We start from the raw sequence: 23557 nt of genomic DNA on the forward strand, positions 1-23557 counted from the left end.
GGATCATATATTGCTAGTTGAAACCTCAAAAGGTTGCATATATAATTGTCAACAGTGTTTCACCACCCCATAGAGCAGACTGGACTCAGACTTGCTGCATGATCCTATCTTTGTACATGCTAGACAGAACAGAAATCATGCCAAATTCCCTTGTACTTGCAGAGCACTAACCACATCACTGGAAAAAGTTACACCACATAGCAATATATTTGGGCTGGTGGAATTGGTGGAACTCTGTTAATGCAAGAGTTGGGTGTGTGAAAAGTTGAAGGTAGTTGGGATTTTATGCTTGCTTGGGTATCAGTCCCATGATAGTGTAATACTGTATTATGTCTGCAAAAAAAGATTGCATAAGGTAAAACACTACCATTGGAAAGCAATAAATGATTGCCCCTCCCTTTATTCAAAGCAGCAGACTATAAGATTACAATCAAGACACAATTCTGGTTATATATAAGCTCACACAAAGGAACACAGTTCTGATATATCAAGATATGCAACATGCGGCTATATGGCTCTTTGCCCAAGTCTTCACAAGTAGAGACTGGTGATGAGGAACTTTGATGATGAGGAACCATGTACAAACAACAAGCACCCAACAGCTAAGGGGAACAGATGAAACCCTCTTATTCTCAGATAACTTACAGGTACCCTACTTTAGGCTCCAGATAACAACATCTAGCAGACATAGCAATTGTGATAACTATTAATGAGAAAGCAGGGAATTAGCCTGAGATGTGCAGAATGTTAAAAGCATCTCGGTGGTAGCATGTTGTTGTTGTTACTAATTCACCAGCCTAGGTGAGCGCCTGCTTACAGGAATCATTTGTTGCAGCCACATTCTTTCATTCATCTATTACCTTTCCTCCAAGGAGCTCCAAGCAGTGTGCATGGGTCTTACCATACAGTGGCGTAGCGTGGGGGGTGCAGGGGGGGCGGGCCGCACCGGGCGCAACATCTGGGGTTAGGGCAAATCCATGGGTTAGGGGGCGCAAATCCACGGGTTAGGGGGCGCAAATTACTTGCCTTGCCCTGGGTGCTGACAACCCACGCTACGCCACTGTTACCATATTAGACTGAGATGGAAATGACTAGCCTTAGGCTACCAAGTGAGCTTCATGGCTGTGTTGAACAGTCTCTCACCACAGGTAGGCTTTCAACAAATAAAGAATATTTTTATTTGGTAAATTAGTGTTGCTAAACCATATTTTAAAATGACGTAGATTATTTAATTTAAAGATTATGTTTCAGTTTGCTAAGTTTTTGAAGCCTAATGAAACTGGCTGCTGTTGTATGTAATATTTTATGTTGGTTCTTAAAGTTCTATTGCTTTTCCTTTTTTGGTTATGTGCACACTAATTAATAAATAAATAAACAAACAAACAAATTCTTATAAAGAAGCAAAAATTAAAAATGCAATTCTTAATATAATAATTGTGGCTAGGTTGTGATAGCACCACCTTTAACAACAGCTGCAGCAGGGGGCGGGGGCAAGAATTATGAATTATTATTGCACTGAAGGCACCAGCAAGGGGGAGGGGAGAGGTCCCAGCAGCTTAATGTGCTCCCAGCCTGCTCTGTTCCAATTAAGTGATAATGAATGATAATGAATCTAGCAGTTGGGCTGCATTAAAGGGAAAAGGGGAAATCACAAGGTATGCTAGGAAAATTGCCAGAATCTTCTAGTAATCAAACCAATTAACAGAGGTGGCATGGATGTGTGAAATGAAGAATGGGCAAATCCTGGGGCACCAGTACTATAATTCCCTCAATGGGTTTGTTCTTAGAATTTTAGGGTTGGAAATGATCCCAAGAACCATCTAGTCCAACCTCCTGCAATGCAGGAATCTCAACTAAAGCACCCAAGACAGATGGTCATCCAGCTTCTGCTTAGAAATCTCCAAGGAAGGAGAGTCCACAATCTCCTGAGGGAGTCCGTTCCACAGCTCCTCCTGTCAGAAAGTTCTCCCTGATGTTTAGTCGGAATCTCCTTTCTTGTAACACGAAGCCATTGGTTCGAGTCCAACCCTCCAGAGCAGGAGAAAACAAGCCTGTTCTCTCTTCCATGAGATAGCCATTAAGATATAATTATATTGATCAATTCATACATATTCGAATCCCCGCAACGGAATGAGCTCCCGTTGTTTGGTCCCTGCTCCTGCCCACCTAGCAGTTCGTAAGCACGTCAAACTGCAAGTAGATAAATAGGTACCGCTCCGGCGGGAAGGTAAACAGCATTTCCGTGTGCTGCTCTGGTTCGCCAGAAGCGGCTTAGTCATGCTGGCCACATGACCCGGAAGCTGTACGCCGGCTCCCTCGGCCAATAAAGCGAGATGAGTGCCGCAACCCCAGAGTCGGTCTCGACTGGACCTAATGGTCAGGGGTCCCTTTACCTTTTTAATACAACATGCAAACTAGACCACTGTATTATTACAGTCCCGTTTGAATGTCTGCTGCCTCCTCCGACGTTCCATCTTAAGACTGACTGAAACGCAGACTTGATCCATGGCTTTAACATCAGCCAAAATTTTTCACCACCACCCTTTGCTTTTTAAAAACCAATTAACATAATGAGTTCTGGAAAAATTGAAAGCTTGTGTGCTATTTAAGAAGGGTTTGGTTGGCTAAATAAAAGTATCACCCTAATGTGGTTTTAGGAATTTTTCATACGGGCTAACAACACCTCGTTTGCTTTTTGTAGTTTTAGGCGTCTTCACCTAAAAGATCAGTTTGCAACTTGTCTGCCATCCAACTATTTTTGCCAAATACATACCCCAAAGTGCTACTTATTTTGTACAAGGCAACAGGCAAGAAGAAACATGCAAAATCTTCCATTTTCTTTCCTTTGTTGCAATATTGGTCACTTAAAAACAACACACAAACATGGAAACACAATTTCTTCTCGCTCTCCAATATCAAACACTCACTGCAACCTTCAGGACTGCCTTGTTTCAGTAAACCTTGGCCTGGTAAGAACTCTTTGGTCAAACTACATCTGGCCTAAACTCTTACGAATCTGTGACAACTGTTTTCATGAGGTGTCATTTATTTTGTATACAGATTAGGGAAGTACACATTGCATGCTAAGATATAACATAGCCATTGTGCCCAGGAATTATTTGGAACAGGAATGGGGAATCACAAGTGGATAGACTACTGCTGTACTCACTCCTGCATGCAGAATCTGGACTCAATGGGCCTTTGACCTGATGCATCAGAACTTCTTAACCTAAACCTGTCAATTTTAGTAGAGACACCTATGTATATTTCCAGTTTGTTATAGTAGCCATGTTCTTAGGACTAGAAAGAAGCCACTGTAGAAACTGATCTTGAAGTTTTGTAGAAACCCTATACAGTGGTACCTCGGGTTAAGAACTTAATTCTTTCTGGAGGTCAGTTCTTAACCTGAAACTGTTCTTAACCTGAGGTACCACTTTAGCTAATGGGGCCTCCCACTGCTGCTGCGCCGGAGCCGCACAATTTCTGTTCTCATCCTGAAGCAAAGTTCTTAACCTGAGGTACTATTTCTGGGTTAGCGGAGTCTGTAACCTGAGGTACCACTGTATCTGTTAAGTTTGAACTGATCCACAAGTTATTTGGGAAGTACCTCCATTTCAAAAAGATGCAATGCAGTATGGTATATCTATACAGTGCCTATAGCCCTGGTGTATTAGATCTGGTAACACCAGCCTTTATTTGCACAAAACATAGCAGAGGAAAAATTGCTCCAACAGATGACTGTCCATGGTATATTTAAATCAAGGAGGATTATACTCAAAGACCATCTCAATTTTCGTGTAACCTGTCAGTTTTTATTACTACATCTCCTAACTAAAACACCCATCTCAAATGCTTCTCTGGGATAAAAGGACCATATCATTGGCATAACACGGAACTGAAAATTGTTGGCCGTTGAGCCTGAAAAGGAAATATAAGCATCATGGTTAAGGACCAAAACTGCATAATATGTAATAAGGCACAACACTTCCCAGTCTTAGGTATGTGCAACTCCTCTCATCACTTTTTCTTGGAAGCCTATGGCTAGGGGAAAAACTAGATCAGAAGCATTACATAAGGGTCTGAAATCAATAGGACCACTGTTCTTAGCATGGCTGAGTCTTCACTAAAGGCATCCAATTTGAGGCACCAAGAGGAGTCAGAGGAAAAAGAGACAATGAGATGATTTACGGGTGGTTTTTGTACAGAATATTTTTATTCAGTGTTTTCAAGATATCTGAACCTTTACCGTGTACTTGTTACAAACATATACAAAAAATAGTTTCCTCAGCTGAGAATTATTCTGAAGTCATCTTTAAACTGTTAAATAAAAATTGAAAGCATTACCTATGAAATACCACACATAAATAATAAAGGTAAAGTCCATTTGTAAAATACGAGTTTGCTTCACTCATCTATCTCCTCTTCTTACAGGAAGAAGAGATGCATAATGCACTCTCCTTGTACTATTTCCTAAAGCGTTTGAAAAGGGGATGGACGTGTTTATTTGAGGAGGCCCTGCTTCGTGAGGCTTGGTATTCCATGTAAACTGTATCATCTGCTCCAGACATAGAGCTCATTGTGCCATAGTGCCGGGAAACCTAGAAGGAGAGAGGATAAGAATTTAGTAACGTCTACCGTCTAAGGCAGAGCCTGCAACCCTTTTTCACACAGGCGTCTCAACTGAGCAGAGTGTGCCTACACTTGAACTGCCATGTGGGAGTGGAGTGGCTAGGACCAGCAGAAAGTGCAATGTCAGGGTAGCAATGTCTGTTCTACATATGAAACCCCTACATTCATATGATGTGTGAACAAGATTTGTGATAGTTACACACACACACACACACACACACACACACACTCTTTATTTTCGGAGCTAGGTTGTATCCCCTCATAATCATTCACCACCTGTATCCTGAAAGAAACTCCCTCCTTTCATTCTTTCTTGCAGGATGGACAGGAATGGGGAAAATAACTTTCTACTTCCTTTCCTCTCATTCATCATAGAAGCCACAGCCACTGAAGCAGGTAGAGGCAGGGCCACTTCCCTTGGGCGGTGGGTGTGGTGAGCGGCATTGAACATTAAATTCCTCTTTGCTCCACATCAAACTTGACAGGCTACCATGATATCCACTTGCCTGAGATGACTTTGAGCCGTACTCTCCTGCAACCACCTCTTCCTCAGCATCCATATCTGATGCTTGCAAAACCTTTTGGAGAAGCTGCTGCTGATCTTCCTTGGATGAAAACATAAGCTCTTCCTCCTCCATACCTGCAAGTTTAGTGATCACCTGAGACACAGGAAGGAAGAGAGATGTTACATACAGAAATTAACTGAAGCTTATGGATGCGGCACTGTACTCAGTCCAGTATACCTGAAAGAGTGTCTCCACCCCCATTGTTCTGCCCGGACACTGAGGTCCAGCGCTGAGGGCCTTCTGGCGGTTCCCTCGCTGCAAGAAGCCAAGTTACAGGGAACCAGGCAGAGGGCCTTCTCGGTAGTGGCGCCCGCCCTGTGGAACGCCCTCCCACCAGATGTCAAAGAGAAAAATAACTACCAAACTTTTAGAAGACATCTGAAGGCAGCCCTGTTTAGGGAAACTTTTAATGTTTAATAGGTTATTGTATTTTAGTGTTTTGTTGGAAGCCACCCAGAGTGGCTGGGGAAACCCAGCCAGATGGGCGGGGTATAAATAATAAATTATTATTATTATTATTATTATTATTATTATTATTATTATTATTATCTGAGGAAATAATGGGCCGGGGTGATACAGTGTTTAGCAGAAGAATCCCTGACTGGGCTGGCTGAGACTGCTGGAAGTTGTAGTACAACATCTGAAGGGCACTATTTTGGCTACCCCTGCGTTACGGAATTGGACTAAGACTGGGGAGTGCCAAAGTTCAGTTTCCCACATAGACATGAAGCCCACTGGGTGATCTAAGGCCTAACCCCCTCCATCCCACTCTCTATTATCCAGCCTATTTAGTAGGATAATAGAGGAGAGCTGTACATGTTGCCTTGAGCTAATTCAAGAAAAGAGCAGGGTGTGTGTGTAATAAATAAATTCAAGTTTGTATCAGTAACAGTGCAACTTCTAAACAATTAAATATTAAATAACCAAGGTGAAGCAACATACTTGATGGGATTGTTGTCCCACCTTTATCTCTTTATGAGCAACACAGAACCAGAGGTAATAAAGTTAGTGCAGTGTTACTGTGTTTCTAAGTTGCGGCGTTGTTGATCCACAGAACACTCAGGTGCCAGTCACTGTAAAAAATATTGCAAGTTAATGGGGGACAACATTACCTTAAAGCTGTAGCCTTGATCTACTAGAAACCGTTGACGTTTGGTTGAGTATGCCATTTCTTGAGTGTCCTGGGAGACCAGGGAATAAAAGAAGGCATTGTACTCCTCTGCAACCATTCCTAGAGAAGTAGTAGCACATAAAAGCACGTCAGGATGTCAAGAAACAAACATTTTGTAGTTATCTTATTGCCATGTCAGCAGCCTACGATCACTGATAATCAAGTAAACCACCAGCTGCCAATTCAAAAGCCGCAGTTAGGCAAAGAAAAAGAGCTCCCCTTAGATGGGCAAAAGTCCCAAGTGGTTATTTCAGCTCAAAGCACCCTGGTCTCTCTAAGTCAACTGGGCAGGAGCCAGGTTTCCTTCTGCCACCCTCCATTCAGTGTTTGCAGTAATTGCAGAATCATACCCTTCTGGTGTGTAGTGCACAAAGAATATTTCGCATCAACCAACCTATACATGTCATATATGAAATCAGTGGTTTTTTGTTTGTATGTTCTGCATACTCAATATTTCACTTGAGTAGCTAGGATTGTATTAGGATATGAGGTACACCCAAGCTATAAACCAAAGACACAACACCGTTAGAATTCTTTCCATAAGGTCATGTAAAGCAAGCTAAAATACAACCTTCTACTATAAGTAGTAAAATTCAGCTATTTGGTGTTAGCAGCTATTCTTATGTTTCATATTTATTCTTGTTTCCTTTCCCCCTAACAATGCCTTCATTTGAAAGAAACACACACACATCAATGTAGGCAGGAATTCTTTATTCCACGCAATTACTTCCCATTATCCCTGTGCTTAAACACTGGATATTTCTAATCTCCCCCAATCCAATGATATCTGTTGGGAAGAGCACAAGACTCTTAATCTCAGGGAAGTGGGCTTGAGCCCCATGTTGGGTGACAGATTCTTGCATCGCAGGGGGCTGTACTAGACTAGATGACCCTTGGGGCCCCTTCCAAACCTACGATTCTAAGAGCTGGGTGCCATTACTGCCAGCAGCACACTGCCACATGCATAGAGCCCTTTGCTGGTCAAGGTGTTAAAAATGATCAGCAAAGCAGCAGGAAGCATGTTCATCCAAGCCCCAAATCCTATGCAAAGATCCTAGTACTATGCAACAGACACACCTTAGAACTCTAACACAGCTGCCTTGGAAGTTCAGTAAGAACAATTAGAACAGAGCCCCTTGAGCACAAGGCCTGCGAAAGTGTGTCTTTACAAGACATACAAAATGCTAATGCTCAGTGTCATGTGAGGAGCGATTAGGCAAGAAAGACAAAGGGAAAGATGGCCCCCTACTGCAGCACGTTTTAGAACTACCCTTGAATTTTGTTTTAACCTGTGACCTAGAGCTGACAGTGACAAACTAGCACAATGGCAAATTGTACATGCTTAGTCGGCTACATGAGTTGACTTATGTTACTTTCATGCTTGAGTGTCCCATTAAAATGGAAGACTTTCAGGGGCACAGGCCTTGAGTTACCTTTTTTGGCTCTCAGCACTCGACCCAATCGTTGAGCCTCCTGCCTTCGAGACCCGCCGTGGGACGAAATCTGAATGAGGACATTGGCTTCTGGCAAATCAAAGGACGTATCTCCTACCTACAATACAGAAACAACCTCTTAACGAATGTGTTGTTTCCAGCATTGAAAATAAAAGCAAACAACTCTTTAACAAGCAACGCAGATTTGTGGGCTACAGTAAAGTAAATAAATAATTCTGTCAACATTATAGCCGTTTCACAGGCTGCTCAAAATAAGCCGTGTAACATCCCAAGCCAATTTGGTAACTAACAGATCGCTTTCCATTACCTTTGAAATAAAGATGGTGTTGATTTTGGGGTTGTGTTTGAAATTCTGTAGGATCTGCATTCTTTCCCCCTGTGCTGTAGGCCCATATATATAGGGTCTAAATAGAAAAAAGACACAAAAAATTGTGATGAACGGGTGTCGCCTTCTGTCCCATGGACTCAGGTATGTGGAACAGGCATTACGAAGACTCGAAAACCATGGGAATTTAAAAATAAATCTGTTTCGCATATTTTCCACATTCCATTCAAAATACAAAAACACTTTGCTTTCCTTGCAGCATTCTTTGCGGACTGCACTGATGACCCACCCGCTTGAAGATCAACCCATTCTTCCCGACACCCCTTCCAAAAAAATAAATCCAGACAGTTGTAAATGTTATCCGCTTGATGTGTGCCTCCTGACTCAACAGATCAGTGGGCTGAATTTATCTGCTAATCCTACATGAAAGGATAGCAGCAGCTGTTAAAATAAAAAAGGTGTTTTCTTTTGTTCAATTCACTGAGTTAGCACATTAACAGCTGTGTCCTCCCTTCCCCCTTCCCACTCGTGTCCTTGCATAACAAGCTGCCCTGTGGATTAATTTTTTTTCTGGGAGAGTCCCTGCACCCTTTGGGACATAGTATCCAGGTTGCTGAGCCTAAAGAGCTTGGTCAAGAACAGCAACCAAAGAGACTGTTTAGGCTTTACAGAAGTAAAACCATCTAGGGAGGAAGAAATGTCTTGTTTACTTGGCGAAGAGGAAGAGGAAGAAGAAGAAGAAGAAGAAGAAGAAGAAGAAGAAGAAGAAGAAGAAGAAGAAACCACACAAAAGAGCACCCGTATCTTTTTACAAAACCAAAGGAAGAGAGAGAAAAAGGGATATATACATCTGAGAAAATATATGGATTTCAGTTTCTTGGTAGATTCAGATTCACACAGGCCAGGTTCACATGCAGTGCCAAACAATGCTTAAGACTATGCAGATTTGTTGTCTAGCTCTCTCCAGACAATGTATGAGTTGCAAACCATAGAGCTGACCTTGGTTCCAGGTTGTGGTTTGTCTGGAAGAGAGCTAAACCACAAACCATAGTTCAAACAACATACTAAGTGAAACCATAGCCTGACATAGTAACCAGATGGCTGGTGAAGGGAGGGAGAACAGTGGCTTCGACCTCTGCTCTTTGCTTGTTCATGCTAAACCATGGCTCGGCTTAGCATGACTTGAGAGTGAGGGCACAGTATCTCCCAGCTACCATGAGCAATTTCCCAGTTTTGTGCAGTAACGAGCACCACAGTACTTCTATGGTTCTTAGACAGCATTTTTGTACCTGTACATTAAACAGTATACCCTGTCCCGAGGCAAAGGTGATTTGTAACTATAGAAACAAAAAAGCATGTGGTAAAACCTGCTCCCACATTGCTATTATGCTTTTATTCATCGGCAAATATTGGCAAAGCGACCATCGCTGGGTTGGAAATAATGAACCGGTAAGTTTCAGAATGTAGGTCAATTCAAAATAAACAACCGTAAGCACTGCTCTACCGCGTCAGACACTGGTTATGTTTGGATTTAATGATAGTTTATCATTAAAGGAATCAGCTGAAGTGAAGCTGGAGCTCTTGTGCTTTTGCTCTCCCTCTCCTCTTCCAGCACAATGACAGGCAGGTGGGAAGCTCTCCCTTCCATTTTTTATTAACTGCATCTTGTCATTACATCTGAACTTGAGCAAGCTGTGGTTAATCTTAACTACGGTTTGTGGAATCAAGTCAGCTTCAAATGATGGATTAGGACCCAAGTTGTCTTGGTCTCAGCTTGTCCATATGCAAAAGCTCCCGTCTCCTCCTCGCAGCTGTGCCAGAAGACTACGCAATCCAGAGCCTCACCGTAACTCATTCCACTAATAATAATAATAATAAACCAGAGTTTTTCTTTACATCTTAATGAAACCAATTGGACATCTAGCCTAGTATTGTCTGCTTTGATGGTGGCTCTCTGGGGACTTGATTTTTTCTGCATCATCTGGTCCCTGATATTTTTAAGTGGTGATGTCAGCGACTGAATCTGAACTTTCCAAATGTAAAGCATGTTACTATGACTGAACTATGGCCTAAACGTATCTAATGTGACTTATTTGAATAAGTTTCCAACTGTCCTCACAATTCTCCACATAAGATAAACCCCTTTTTAGAAGTAGTTAAAGCAACATTAAACAAGTTCTATTGCTCTCTCTGAGCAACAGCACTTTTGTCCAGTCAAGCCCCACACCACTGAACATTTCTTAATAAAAATCTCATTTTGCTCAGTTTAAAGTTTATGTAGGTATCCAGTTCTGCTCCTGCAGAAGAGCCCACAGGGTATGGAGGGTCAGTGTCACAGTTCTGCCAAGAGCTCTGACTGGGCAACTTCCTCTGACAGGGAGCGGAAGTGACCGGAGGCCTTCGAAGTCTTGGCCTCCAGTCCACTACTCCTAGGCTCTATCGCTTTTTGGGAACAAAAGGCCAACACTTGGCCTGAAATCAGGTATTTATCCCACACTTCATGGCCTCCTGGTGTGCTTCTTGTGCTGTTGAATTGATGAAGTACTTTGTGAGGCCCTCAGTTCCTCCAGCCTAGGGGAAGGCACCTTTAAAGGTCCGGACTCTGGCTCTATAGACCCTGGTACTGTAGGAACTGGCTCAGTGTGCTCCATTCACAAATAGTGTTGGATACAATCTCTTAATTAGAATACAATTTTACATATGATCCAAGATTTGAACCCTTCCTCCAAATATTGCTTCTGCAAATTGTATAGATGTTTATAATAATCTCTTGCTCTCCATCACTATAGTTTGTTTTTTAAGAGGAAGGAGAATCAGCAGAAAAACCAAATACTATTTTTGACAGCACTGGGAAAAGACTAAGCGAGTCAATGCTGTTCACCATTCCATTTTACTGTGGATATGAAACATATGGGTAAGCATAACACATATATATCTTCATGTTTACCCTTCATTCAATACTTACTTGCCCAGCCTAACTGCATACTCCTTCAAAGCAAACACATTGTCTGCAAAGACTATGATTTTGTCATTCCTTCGCTCATGAAACTTAATCAGGAACTGGCAAGCCCTGAATTTGTTTGGGTTCATTGTATAGAGCAATATCCTCTTCTTTGTTTTAATAGCCACATACTCTCTGTAGAACTCAGGAGACATTGGGCACCATACCTATGTTTAAGCCAAATAAAATAAAGTTAGATTCCAGTCAGGATATTTCTGTAAGATATTTCTCAGAAGAGAACTATGATAAAAGTCTATAGGTTATGCTGTATGATAAAAAAGGATGAAGGGACCACACAGCACCTCAACAAGAGGAGATATTCACAACTGAAAAAGGATGTTTGTGAATTTTTAAAAGGAAACCTAAAAAGAAGAAGGAAAATTATTCACTGCATCCCTTGGACAACGTAAATCAGTGCATTGTGTCTAAACACAATGAGCTGAGGATAGATGACTCACCTGTGCATCCTCTCTCACTGCTACCTTTCAAGACGTGAAACAATGCTTAATAAAAGTAAGAGAAATGTGTGATGTCACACTCCCACCCCCCAATATGGGGTAGACTACTTTTAGTGATATTTCTAGGTTTGGGTACTTTAAGGCCTCTGGGTCACCCTGCCAGATTATCCAGTATTCTCTTTTTAAAGTTACAGATAGGTAGCCGTGTTGGTCTGCCATAGTCAAAACAAACAAAAAAAATTTCCTTCCAGTAGCACCTTAAAGACCAACTAAGTTAGTTCTTGGTATGAGCTTTCGTGTGCATGCACACGAAAGCTCATACCAAGAACTAACTTAGTTGGTCTTTAAGGTGCTACTGGAAGGAAAAAGGTATCTGAAGAAGTGTGCATGCACACGAAAGCTCATACCAAGAACTAACTTAGTTGGTCTTTAAGGTGCTACTGGAAGGAAAAAGGTATCTGAAGAAGTGTGCATGCACACGAAAGCTCATACCAAGAACTAACTTAGTTGGTCTTTAAGGTGCTACTGGAAGGAAAAAGGTATCTGAAGAAGTGTGCATGCACACGAAAGCTCATACCAAGAACTAACTTAGTTGGTCTTTAAGGTGCTACTGGAAGGAAAAAATTTTTTTTTTGTTTTTCTCTTTTTAAAATAAATGTTATTTTCCATTTTTCAAAAGTTGACAAATACACACCTTACAAACACATACCTCCAATACAATTGCATATTTGACTTCCCTCACCCAGTCTTTTGTGGTTCCTTTTCTAATTTAGATTGTATAACACTGCATTTTCCACTTTACTCCATTTTTTTGTTATTCTTCCATTTATCTTAGTACAATTTTAACTGCTTGGTTTAAATTAATCCTACTAATGAACGTGCCTGTATGTCAGAATTTTTCAAATATTCTAAAAATTTTCCCCACTCTTTAAGATCACCCCCCCCATTTCTTATTACACCTGCCAGTTTTGCCATTTCAGCATAATCCATCAATTTAATCAGCTGCTCTTCCTTAGTTGGTACAGCATCTTCTTCCCACTTCTGGGCAAATACCATTCTGGCTGCAGTTCATCCAGTATTCTCACCCTTACGAGCAGTAAACCTTGTGCAGCAGTTCCTGCCATCCACCTCTCTGGTTTCAAGTTAACAAGAAATAGTTCAACTCACATGCCCCAAACACAGCGTTGCCTGATCATGCAATGGGGCGCTGCCCTCTGCTGTTGCTGAGGAGAACTGAGCGTTTCAAAGCAGACTGGTTATTTAACATGGTAAAAATGGGTTAACTCAAAATGCAACTTTCTGAGAGAGGATTTTTATATACTGTCTATTTGCAAGACGAAAGCTCTCTTCAGGCATTCTTCTTCTGAACTAAGCAAATGCTTGGGGGTGGGGAGAGAGACACAGAGATGAATGCATTAGTTTCCCCCCTCCAGCAAATTAAGTAGGGACAGTAGCATACTCATCACTGCTGCCACCCTCCATGGTGCTTTTTTAACTCAGAAGATGAATACCAGAAAAGGGCTTTAGTAAGGCAAATATATATAAAAAACCACTGTAAGCAAACAATTGCTCAAACAATTGCTCAAGAGTGCTTAAGACTGTAGTATTTGTAGCATCCTCATTTTTCAGCTGTGTGCAATAGCTGAAAAGCTAACAGATTTAATACTGAGAAAATTTGCCATGATTTGTATCAGTCCTGTTTCCTGATTTTAAATTCCATGATAGGGGAAAACTCATTGCAGAATAGGAGCATTATAACCCATGGCCATATACCCAATGATAGACATTTCAGAGTTTTAGGTTAGAAAAAAGAAATTGATCTACAAAAAAAGCAATTCTGTGGCTACTCTGAATGTTTAAGAACATAATCTGAATGTTTAAGAACATAATCAGGAGTCCAAGGAAGAACAACAGCTTTAAGGAGCAAGGTATAATTTACCTCAGCACACTGGACTTTTGCAATATAGCCATTGTTCTGCAGCTCCATCCAATTGGCTTCATACAGTTTAGGCCCAATGAGGAAATTCAAGTCTACGATTTTGTCATCTTCTCTGACAAGAGTAGCTGTCAGCCCAAGCTTGCAATGGGCTTGAACAATGGTCAGAACACGCCTGAACATTTTTGCTGAAGAATCACAGAAGAACAGATTATGCTTTGATTTCAAAAAGGGATATTTAGAAAGGCATTCAAGCTGGAGCACCACATTTATTTTTAGAACTGTGAGTAACATGAAAAGGCTTAGGCAAAAATATGCCTATTTCAAAGAGCCACATTAGATTAGAAATTTTCTTTAACCAGGTGGGTTTAGTCTTATTTTTTATGCTCTACAAGCATTAATCAAATCAAAAGTAAGCAGCCTCTTTATAATTTTTGAAGTTGAGAAAACTAGGGACAACCTACAAGATGGGAATTAAATCTGCTATGCTTAGAATTCCAGGCTGCAATTCTATATATACGGTACTTCCCTGACTGTAAGTCTGTTAAACTTAGTAGGATACTTCCAAGTAAATATACACAGACCACATCCTTAGTATATTAATTGCTTAATAAAATAAGAATTCCCAGTTGCAAAATCATATCATATTTCGGGGGAGGAGGGAGTCCATGCTAGTATGGAAAGGCGAGCACATTATTATAATTTTTAAAATAAACAGAACAATATTAAATTTGGTAAGAAAAAGTATGCTTTTTAAATTGTATTTTTCAGGGGGGTTTGAAGACCCAATATTTTTGGTGAGATGGTTTGTGATTCCACCCACCCCTAGTCCCGCATTTTAGAGATGAAATCTCCAAGTTTTGCAATAAGTTTAGCCCATGTCTAAATCTAAATGTCATATAGTGAATCATATAGGGTTTTCACTCCCTCTCCGCTTAAGAATAATGAAAAGAGAGGCTACAAAGCAATCATAGTCAAGTAGTAGGTATTACAAAAAAATGCAGCTCCTACTTGTTTTGAGAAAGCTCACAAAGCAGTTTTAAGGGCAACTAGCAGCACTGCAATATGCTCCACCCATGTTAGGGTTCCGAAACATGTATTAATTTTTGAAGCCAGATGACAGCACATGTCAAAATTACAGAATGAAATAACTGGGAATGCCCTAGTTCAGTACAGCCTTACCTTGGACCCCGAACGCCCTGGAACTTGGACGTTTTGGCTCCCAAACACCGCAAAAATGGAAGTGAGTGTTCTGGTTTGGGAACGTTCTTTCGGAACCCAAACATCCGGCAGGGCTTCTGCAGCTTCCGATTGGCTGCAGGAGTTTCCTGCAGCCAATCGGAAGCCACACTTTGGTTTCCAAACATTTTGGAAGTCGAACGGACTTCTGGAACAGATTCCATTCGACTTCCAAGGTACGACTGTAGTGCTGGATTTAAGACTGGGGCAAATGGGATTGTTCACAGACATGGACACGGCTTGTTTACCAGGGATGGTGTGCACTTCATCAAGGATCATAAGGCCCCACTCTTGACTCTTCAGCCATTCCATTACTTTTTCTGCCTCCCACGACCTCTTTGTTGTGTGCCCCAACATGGAGTAAGTGCTGATAGCGATGGAGCAGCCAATTGGCTTGTCTTTGGCATCAGAAGTAAATCGGCAGATCTGGCTGTCGTCTATGGTGGACCACATTTTGAACTGGGCTTTCCACTGCTCTACAGAGACGGCGGAATTGCCCAGAATCAGGCACCGCTTGCGGACCGTGGAGGCAGCTGTGACTCCTACAAGTGACTTGCCAGCACCTGCAGTGGACAAAAAGACGGGAAGTTGTCAAAAATGTGCCTGAAATGCACCACAGCTCAAGGTGCGGTAGGATCCAGAATAGAAAGCGCACAAGACCCCAGAGAGCTGCATTCTATCGAGAGAGCATCTAATAAAGTGGTCATATGAAAAAGCACTTGTGATGCATGTCCTGCCTGTCACACAAATATGGAAAAGTTCAACTGGCACATCTGACCCAGGTAACGCTCTCAAGACAAATGTAGATGCAAGTTGAGTAAGTCGGATAAGCTGTTCCAAGAGGAATGAAAAGAGACATTACAAGCACAAGAAATATATATCCATAAAAGTTCAGATTAGTGATTGCTCTCCGGCAAAATAAACACTCTCATATGTGTGACTAAGCCAAAATCAGAGAATTTGAGAAAGCTTTTTAACTTAAACCCAGACAACTCACCGCAAGGCAGGACAATAACACCGGATCTAGCACGGCCATTCCCAAACATTTTTCTCAAACTCTTCTCCTGGTATGGTCGGAGGACAGCTGTTGGCTTCAAGTCTATATTAATATCAGGATTCACCGAATCATTTCTGAAATCATATTCAGCCAGTAGAGGGTATTCCAGATGGATACATCGCTTCTGAAGCTCTTCAATCATTTCCTTAAAAAAGAAGCAGTGGCAAAATCTTTTTTCTCATTTTGCTACTCTGCTATTCGCTGGGAGCTTCAGCTACAATCTTCCTGTAAGGCTTGAAAGAAGAATGTCAGGTTGCTATATCTGAAGCTTTTAATGTTTGACTATGTGTTTGGTGGCTAGGGTGGCCCATCAAGATGGAGGGGAATAATAATAATAATAATAATAATAATAATAATAATAATAATAATTAGCTAGCACACAAACACACATACATGCTGCAACGCTTTGGGTATCATGGACAAATCTGAAAATGTTTCTCACATTTTATGAGCCACAACAAGAAAATCAACTCTCTCTTTTTAAAAATCACTCCTATGCTTTAATTTTCTAGCATATGTTTACATTTATATACTTGATTGATGTTTAGAGCTCCAGCTGATGGGGATGCAGAAAGCACTTACTACACTTTTAATATCTAACCTTCATCCTGATCAACTTCTCAGGCTGAGTGCACATGAACGTAAGGTAACATGTACTCTACACTACTCAGGTTATTCAGGAGAAAATTCCTAATTTGCCTAATTTGCCCTTGAAACCAGAAGAGTGAACAGTATGACCAATGGTTAGGGATCATGGAAGTTGTAGTCCAGCAACACCTGGAGGGCCTATCAGGTTCCCTACCCCTGCTTGTGAAGGAGCACACTCACTGAAGTCATGAGCTCAATCCAGAACTATTCTCAGCTCTGGTTTCCCTATGGTACAGACAGCCATACAATTTCTATTCTATTTCTGTGGAAGGGAAGAGCAGCCACTATCAATGTTCACAGACCAAACTAAGCATGAATTAGGATATTCTCTTTGGAACAGAATGTGTAGCCTTGGTTCTTCCTCTGTATACCTGTTGAAAGACCATTCAATATACTTTGCCGTGCTAAACTTAAGTTAACAGTTTGCATTAACATGGCCAAGATCCACTTCACCTTATCAGCTGCAGACAAATCATCATACTACAATAGAAATCAGTTTCTAAGGAACATTTGGTCTTACTGGTTTAAAGGACATTGTTCTGCGGTCACACAAAACTGCCAAGGCAGTTGGCTGAAGTATGGCATGCAAAACTGAAGATCACTGAAGGACCCACAGATACAACTGAGCCTGGGAGGAAGGAAAATGGCTCTTCAAACTAAGCAGCAAAGGGCTGACAACAACCATGGAGAACCATGTCCTGCCAAGTCATGCTGTTACTGCAAAACTGAATTAATTCATATTCAATATGCTGTGGCTAGGGTACTCCTCAATGGGGGTGCCATCATATTTATGGGTGTGGTTGTTTTTTACCTGTTTCACTTCAAAAGACACAGTCTGGGTTTCCTCCTCCTCCTCTTCATCCTTATCCATTTGTTCATAAAACTCAAATAAGTCAGCAGGAACACCTGGTTTACCCTGAGCATCTGTCCCTTGCGACGTCGAAGGGCCACTGCCCCCTTCACTAGACTTGGCAATCTAGAACAGAAATTCATCAGGCTAGAGGAAAAGGTGGCTAGAAAGAGGCTTAAGTTCTGTCAATTAGCTGGACCTTGTAAAAGGCAACGAATGAGACAAGCTGTACTCCAATACAGGCTGCAAATAAGCAGGAGCCCCACATCCCTGCCATACAGCAGTGAGGACAGCTGGCAGAAGAAGAGAAGTAGAGTGTCCCAGTGAAACATGTAACCAACATGCCTCATGGCCATCTCTGATACCTCCAATGGAGTGGGAAACTCAATGGGATGAGTACAGCAGGAAGGTAAGCTTTTCTACAGCTTCTAGTCAAGAAAGAAGGGGACATATTACATAAAAAAGGTGGTCCAGAATCTCAACATACAGCTGATTTACTCGTGAATGTTTCAGTGATGAGTTCAGTTTCTTCCCCTTCTGCATTCCTCAGCCGGCAGTCTCTAATAACCGGGTCCTGGAGAAGCTGCTGAATGACTTCAGGATGGGTGCTTTCTACAAAATACCTAGGAAGTAGAGAAAAGGAGAGGGAATTCTATAGATTTCACAAATGTTAAGAACATCTACCACCATTTTACAGAAGGTCTGCCTCCACGGGGCATGTTGCTCCTCTGTATGACACACTTTGCTAGGATGCTGTGTCATATACTTTTAGGACAACTGTGAAGTAATGGCACAGTTAATACTTGATGACAGTTTTAAAAGAGGCAGTGTGTTAAGAACATTGCTTCTCCGATCACACTGCTTTCTGCAATGGTGTTCTATAACAGAAGATAATTCACTCAAGCAGCACCCCAGCCGAAACTCAGTAATCAGCTATTATTTGGGATTTGGGAATGGGTTGGGAAATAATCCGCTGCAACTCAAAAAGCAAACACCTGCTTACCTGTTGTGCTTCAGGACCAGCTTTACCTTCCCATAGCTGACCGTACAAAGCTGCAAAACAATAAGATGAATTGGAAACAGAACTCCTGAAGATATTCAATTTGCATTATACACATGGCGAGAGTAATGTTGCAGCTTATTTCACAAGATCGCCAACAAGGCAGGCTACATGGTCAAGTTGCCTGAAACATGAAAGAGAACAAAGGCCCCACATTTTCAAAAACTTGGATTAGACCAGCATTTCCCAAACTTGGGTCTCCTGCTGTTGTTGGGCTACAACTCCCATCATCCCTAGGTAGCAGGACCAATGGTCAGGGATGAAGAGAACTGTAGTCTAAAAACAGCAGGGAACTGGAAACCCTGGCTTAGAACAATGGCAGCCAGGCCCTCTCATCCTCAACCATTGGCCATACTGGCAGGAGCTGAAGGGAGTTGTTGAACAACATCTGGAGGGCACTACGTTGGCTACCTGAGATTTAGACAACTCCCATGGCCACATGAATCCTGCGCATCACACAGCAGGTTTCCCCACTTTCATTCCATGCCATGGCACCTACTGGCAATGAGGCAGTGCTCACTATGTGAAGGGTAGAATGCACATGAGAAGTTCTCCTAAATGTTATGCCCAGGGGTGGAAGACAGACACCATGGCTTAGCCCCATAATGACCTGATACCAAAGGTCCGCTCTCAGCTTTGACCAGAACTAGCTTGCAAAATCCTGGCCGAGGTTCGCAGCAGCAAGTGGCCGTGCTTTTGCAGCATCCATAGAGCATTGCTCCACTGAGCTACCTATACACTTCTTCATGATGCCCGATCCTCAGTGTTTAGCTTCCTCCTCTTTTCGCTGCTGTGCCCCACTTAAATGAGTGACTTTGGGACTGGCAAGTCTCCACCACTCATCTATTGAAGATCATGTTAAGTTGTGCACCGATGTTCTTGGGCAGCTCCAAGCACAGCAACAGACTGTTGTTGTTGTTATATTATTAGTTTTAAAATAAAGCAAGCTGATAATGATTAACCGCTTACCTTGATAAACTGAACGATCCCATCTGGCACTCCAGTCTTACTTAGCTTCTGCAAATATTCGGTGATATCACTCGTTTGCAAGCCCACGCTGACAGCAGCATAGAGGGAGTAAGCCGTCAACTTGTATTCATGGACATGGGTGGGTCGGCAAACAGGCTCAGCGATGGCAACTAGAAAATCCTGGGCATACTTGTAAACAGGTGAAAAGGCCTCGAGGAAAATATGGCCATCAGGGGCCTACAAAAAAGGCAAGCATCAATGGTAATAATACTTATCTGTATGTTCATCATGATTAAAAGAATTTATTTCCCACCCTTTTTTTCGAGAATACCAAGGCAGTTCACCAACAAATAAAACCCAATGGCAATGTAAGAAGTATAAATCTGAATATTAAAAAAACCTATCCATAATTAAAATTAATAATAAAACAATTTCACCCAAAGCCAATTGTGTAGTGGTTGGAGCAGGAATGGAAAGACCCAGGTTCAAATGCCATGAAGCTTCACTTTGGGTGATTTGGGGCCACTATATACTGATGGCCTAGCCTACCTCACATGGTTGTTGTAAGGGCAAATGTGTGTTGTAAGCATCCATGCATGCTACCCCGAGCTGTGAGCTCCTTGGAAGAAAGGTAACTTTTAAAGGCTACCAAGCAGTCTGAAGAAAATACACCTGTGGGGAATAAATCACTTTTAAGTGTTCTCCTGGAAATGCCGTGCACCAGATGGCAGAAGTCCCACTGCACTCATATATTATTCCAATCCATGAGTCTAGGTTGGGACAGCTCACGTCAGTGCAAGAGCATAATAGAAGTAGCACACCGGCTGCAATCTCCTCTCTGGGAACCTCTGTGTTCACACTAAGCCATAGTTTGGCTCAGCATCACATGCAAACCAGCTCAATATATCCAAATACTTTGATACATTTCCTTTGCCGAAACGTGAGCATTCCAAGTTCATGGAACTTACCACCCACAAAGGGCGTGAGGAATGATCAGCCTTTAAGAGCATCTGGTTCCTGTAGTCTTTTGCTCCATATTCATCTATTTTGTTTGAGGAATCTTCCACTTGCTTCCCTGCTGCCGAGGGAACTGCTTCCTGGGACTCTTTGCCTGAGATATCATATTCTTCTTCGTCTTCTTCCTCATAGTGTCGTTTCTTAGATTTCTTCTTATCTGAAAACCAAGGCCCAAGCGGTTTAAAACACACCCGCAACTCAGAAAAGGTTTTCCTGCTAAACAAATCACAGGCGCTGAATTTTACAATACTATACTGTCTGTAGAGAAACCCATATGAAACCCCTCTGCCCTTTCTCTATGAAGAATCTTCAGAAAACCAAAAGTTGTTCCCTGACGGGGGACATTTGGTCCTCAGGTCTAACCAGGCTTGACAGGGGTCCCAATTTGACTGGGAAGGCTTTCCCACAAACTACGCCCAGCTACCACCCCCCACCTGACAGAATATGTGGAGCAGGGCAACTATTAGGACTAGACTTCCCTCATTTTGCATCCGCTTTTTTGTCTCATTGAGAACGCATATGGCTATAGGATATTATCAGCCTTTCCTGTTATTAGGGCAAAATTAGATTCCCTACAATGAAAATATTTGTAGCAAATGAATGTGTAGCAAATAGCATTACATTCACATATTGTGAATGTATTTTCTACATTCCAAGAAATGTCCATGTAAAAAAACCCAGAGCAAGAGAAAAGACCCAAAACAGAGTGACATAACTGATTGACAACCGCACACTCATTTGCTTTAAAAATGGAAGTGAAATGTGCTTGCAAGCTAAGCACTGATAATGTGTTTTCCTTCAAATGCACATATGTCTGCTTGCAACTTCCATGGACTAATACACCTCTGAAAGTCATGCCAGTAAAGAGTTTTTTTAAAAAATAATTAGCAAGAGGCACAGACTGGGTTGTTTATACCGCCAACACACAGTTATGGAGAGAGAAGTATTCACTGGGCAGCAAGAGGAGTACCAGGTCAAATAAACCAAGACAAATTGGCCCTCTAAAGCAGGAGTGTCAAAATCAAACACATCACTGAAGGACCAAGCTTTCAATCCAGCCAATTCTCAGGAGTCACACTCCAAACATTCCACCAGTGTTGCTCCAAAAATCTGTTCTCTCCATGCTCCTTGACAGCTATATTACTAATTTAAATGAACCCTAGAAGAGGCTAATGTTGAGACATTCAGTCAGCCCATTCACCCTGCTAAGCTTCCAAACTCTTTAGACATAAGGCTCTCTGGAGCCTTAGACAGGCTCTCCAGTCTTCTTAACCGTAAGGGGTTGATGATAAAAACCTGGAAACTGGAAGGGCCTGCATTTTATCATTGAACTCCAACTGCCACTTCCAATCTTCGATTTGGGCCCCTCGCACATAGATGCATGCAGAAATTCTTTTTATTCACAAAAGGAGTTGTTTTGAAAAGCAGTACGCAACACGTGACTTAGGAGAGCTGAATTTTCAAACCGGAAAGCTATGCCTAAAAACACGAAGTGAATAAAACAGGGCTCGGGAGCAAGTATAGCTAATCGGCCTGCCTAACTGTAGATACCGATTTTGTAGCTGCCAGAAAAAAAGACGCCTTTTTACAGCTGCGTTCCCCAAAATAGGCATGTGTTGAAAAAAGACAAAGGCGCCTAAGATAATAAAAGGTATGCTCTCTTCTATTTATCCCGTCATGCATCCTACAGTTCAAAAGAGGTAAGGTAATCAAGCCCTCCCCAACGAAAGAAAACAGTAGGGACCCCCGAGGGCTTCCAGGATCTGGAAATCTCCCTTGCTAGGGATGCGTAGGGAATGAGATCCCTGGGGACCACTCGGTCGGGACGATCTCCCTGGACTCCGCTCCCCTTGCAAAGGAAAGGGCTGCCTCTCCGGCTCCTCACCTCGCTCCTTCTTGCCCATCGGCTCGCGGCTTCGGCAGAGTGCGCAACGCCGCTTTCACGCCTCCCTTCCGCGTCCCTTCCCATTCGCCCCGCCGCTTCCGGAGCAGGACAGGGAGCGAATCCGGTTCCTCTCCGCCTCCTTAACATGGCCGATCTCGCGGGGGGGGGGGGGACAGGAACGGGGGGCTTGCACGGGAGGGAAAGAAGCGTGCGCCCCCAGGGCTAAAGTTGCCGCGATGGGGCCTCTTTCAGCCTGGAGCCGCTTTCCCAAGTGCCCAGGAAAGAGGCGGATTTCCCGGGGAGGCCAGGAGGGCTGGCCGTGCCCGCTTGGCAGAAAGGAGGTCGCTGATCGTCGGGTGTCCTAGAATCGTAAAGTTGCCCCGTTGCAATGCAGGAATCTCAGCTGAAGCATCCACGAAGATGTAACAAAGAGCAGCCCAGAGGCTTGTGGCACCTCGAAGGCTAACAGATTTATTAGGCAGCCTAAGCATCCGTGGTGCCTGGCGTGCTCTGGTCCATGGGGTCACGAAGAGTCGGACACGACTAAACAACAACAACAAGCACCCGTGGTCTAGCCAGTGGCGGATTTACGTATAAGCTAAACAAGCTATAGCTTAGGGCCCCTCTCTTGGGGACCCCCAAAAAAAATTAAAGGAAAAAAACGCCTTGATGTACATTTCCAAAATATAAGAGAAAAAACAAATAAAACCTACATACAGCAACAGTGTTTTATGTTGTGTAGGCTCCTATGATGTAAGTAATGGGCCCCGCCTGCTAGCCTGCTCCCTAAAATATCACTGGTTTGCTCATTTCTGTATATAGGGTGCCTACATTCTACATTCATATGAGTTTGACTAAACTGCGGGAGGCAGTGGAAGACAGAAGTGCCTGGCGTGCTCTGGTCCATGGGGTCACAAAGAGTCGGACACAACTAAACGACAACACATTCTGTATGTGCAAATGGCTTTAGATACCTTATTAGGTCCATAAATTACCATGTAGCGTATATTCAACACAAAAAACACGTACAATTTGTTGTTGACAAAGGACAGCTGGACATATAAAGGGCCCCATTACCTTCAGTAGCTTAGGGCCTCATCAAACCTAAATCCAGCCTTGGATAGTCCATTCGATCAGGTACCTGCCACGTGTGTATGGCTCTCATAAAGAAAGGGCCCAGGAAGGAATTAAGTGCAGGGACAATTAGCTGAAAACAAAACAAACAAACAAACAAACACACCAAATGTGAGTTGTTAAATTCAGGCATGCAGGCACTGAGTGCATGAGCCTTG

At 42.5% G+C, this 23557-nt stretch overlaps 1 protein-coding gene across 1 annotated transcript; it reads right to left on the reverse strand.

Moving 5' to 3' along the window:
- Nucleotides 1-4193: 4193 nt before the first annotated feature.
- ERCC3 (ERCC excision repair 3, TFIIH core complex helicase subunit) lies at nucleotides 4194-22413 on the reverse strand. Its single transcript, XM_083584954.1, has 15 exons — nucleotides 22266-22413; nucleotides 20332-20537; nucleotides 19364-19600; nucleotides 18338-18387; nucleotides 17822-17957; nucleotides 17296-17460; nucleotides 15777-15981; nucleotides 15028-15342; nucleotides 13544-13728; nucleotides 11111-11313; nucleotides 8128-8224; nucleotides 7800-7917; nucleotides 6308-6426; nucleotides 5136-5288; nucleotides 4194-4598 (listed from the first exon to the last, which is right to left on the reverse strand). Exons 1-15 carry the CDS (start codon nucleotides 22282-22284, stop codon nucleotides 4464-4466), a joined length of 2343 nt encoding a protein of 780 aa, XP_083441080.1. The 5' UTR covers nucleotides 22285-22413; the 3' UTR covers nucleotides 4194-4463.
- Nucleotides 22414-23557: the final 1144 nt, after the last annotated feature.

This window comes from Podarcis filfolensis (assembly GCF_964270895.1).
Source record: "Podarcis filfolensis genome assembly, chromosome: 1".
In the NCBI taxonomy this organism is placed as follows: domain Eukaryota; kingdom Metazoa; phylum Chordata; class Lepidosauria; order Squamata; family Lacertidae; genus Podarcis; species Podarcis filfolensis.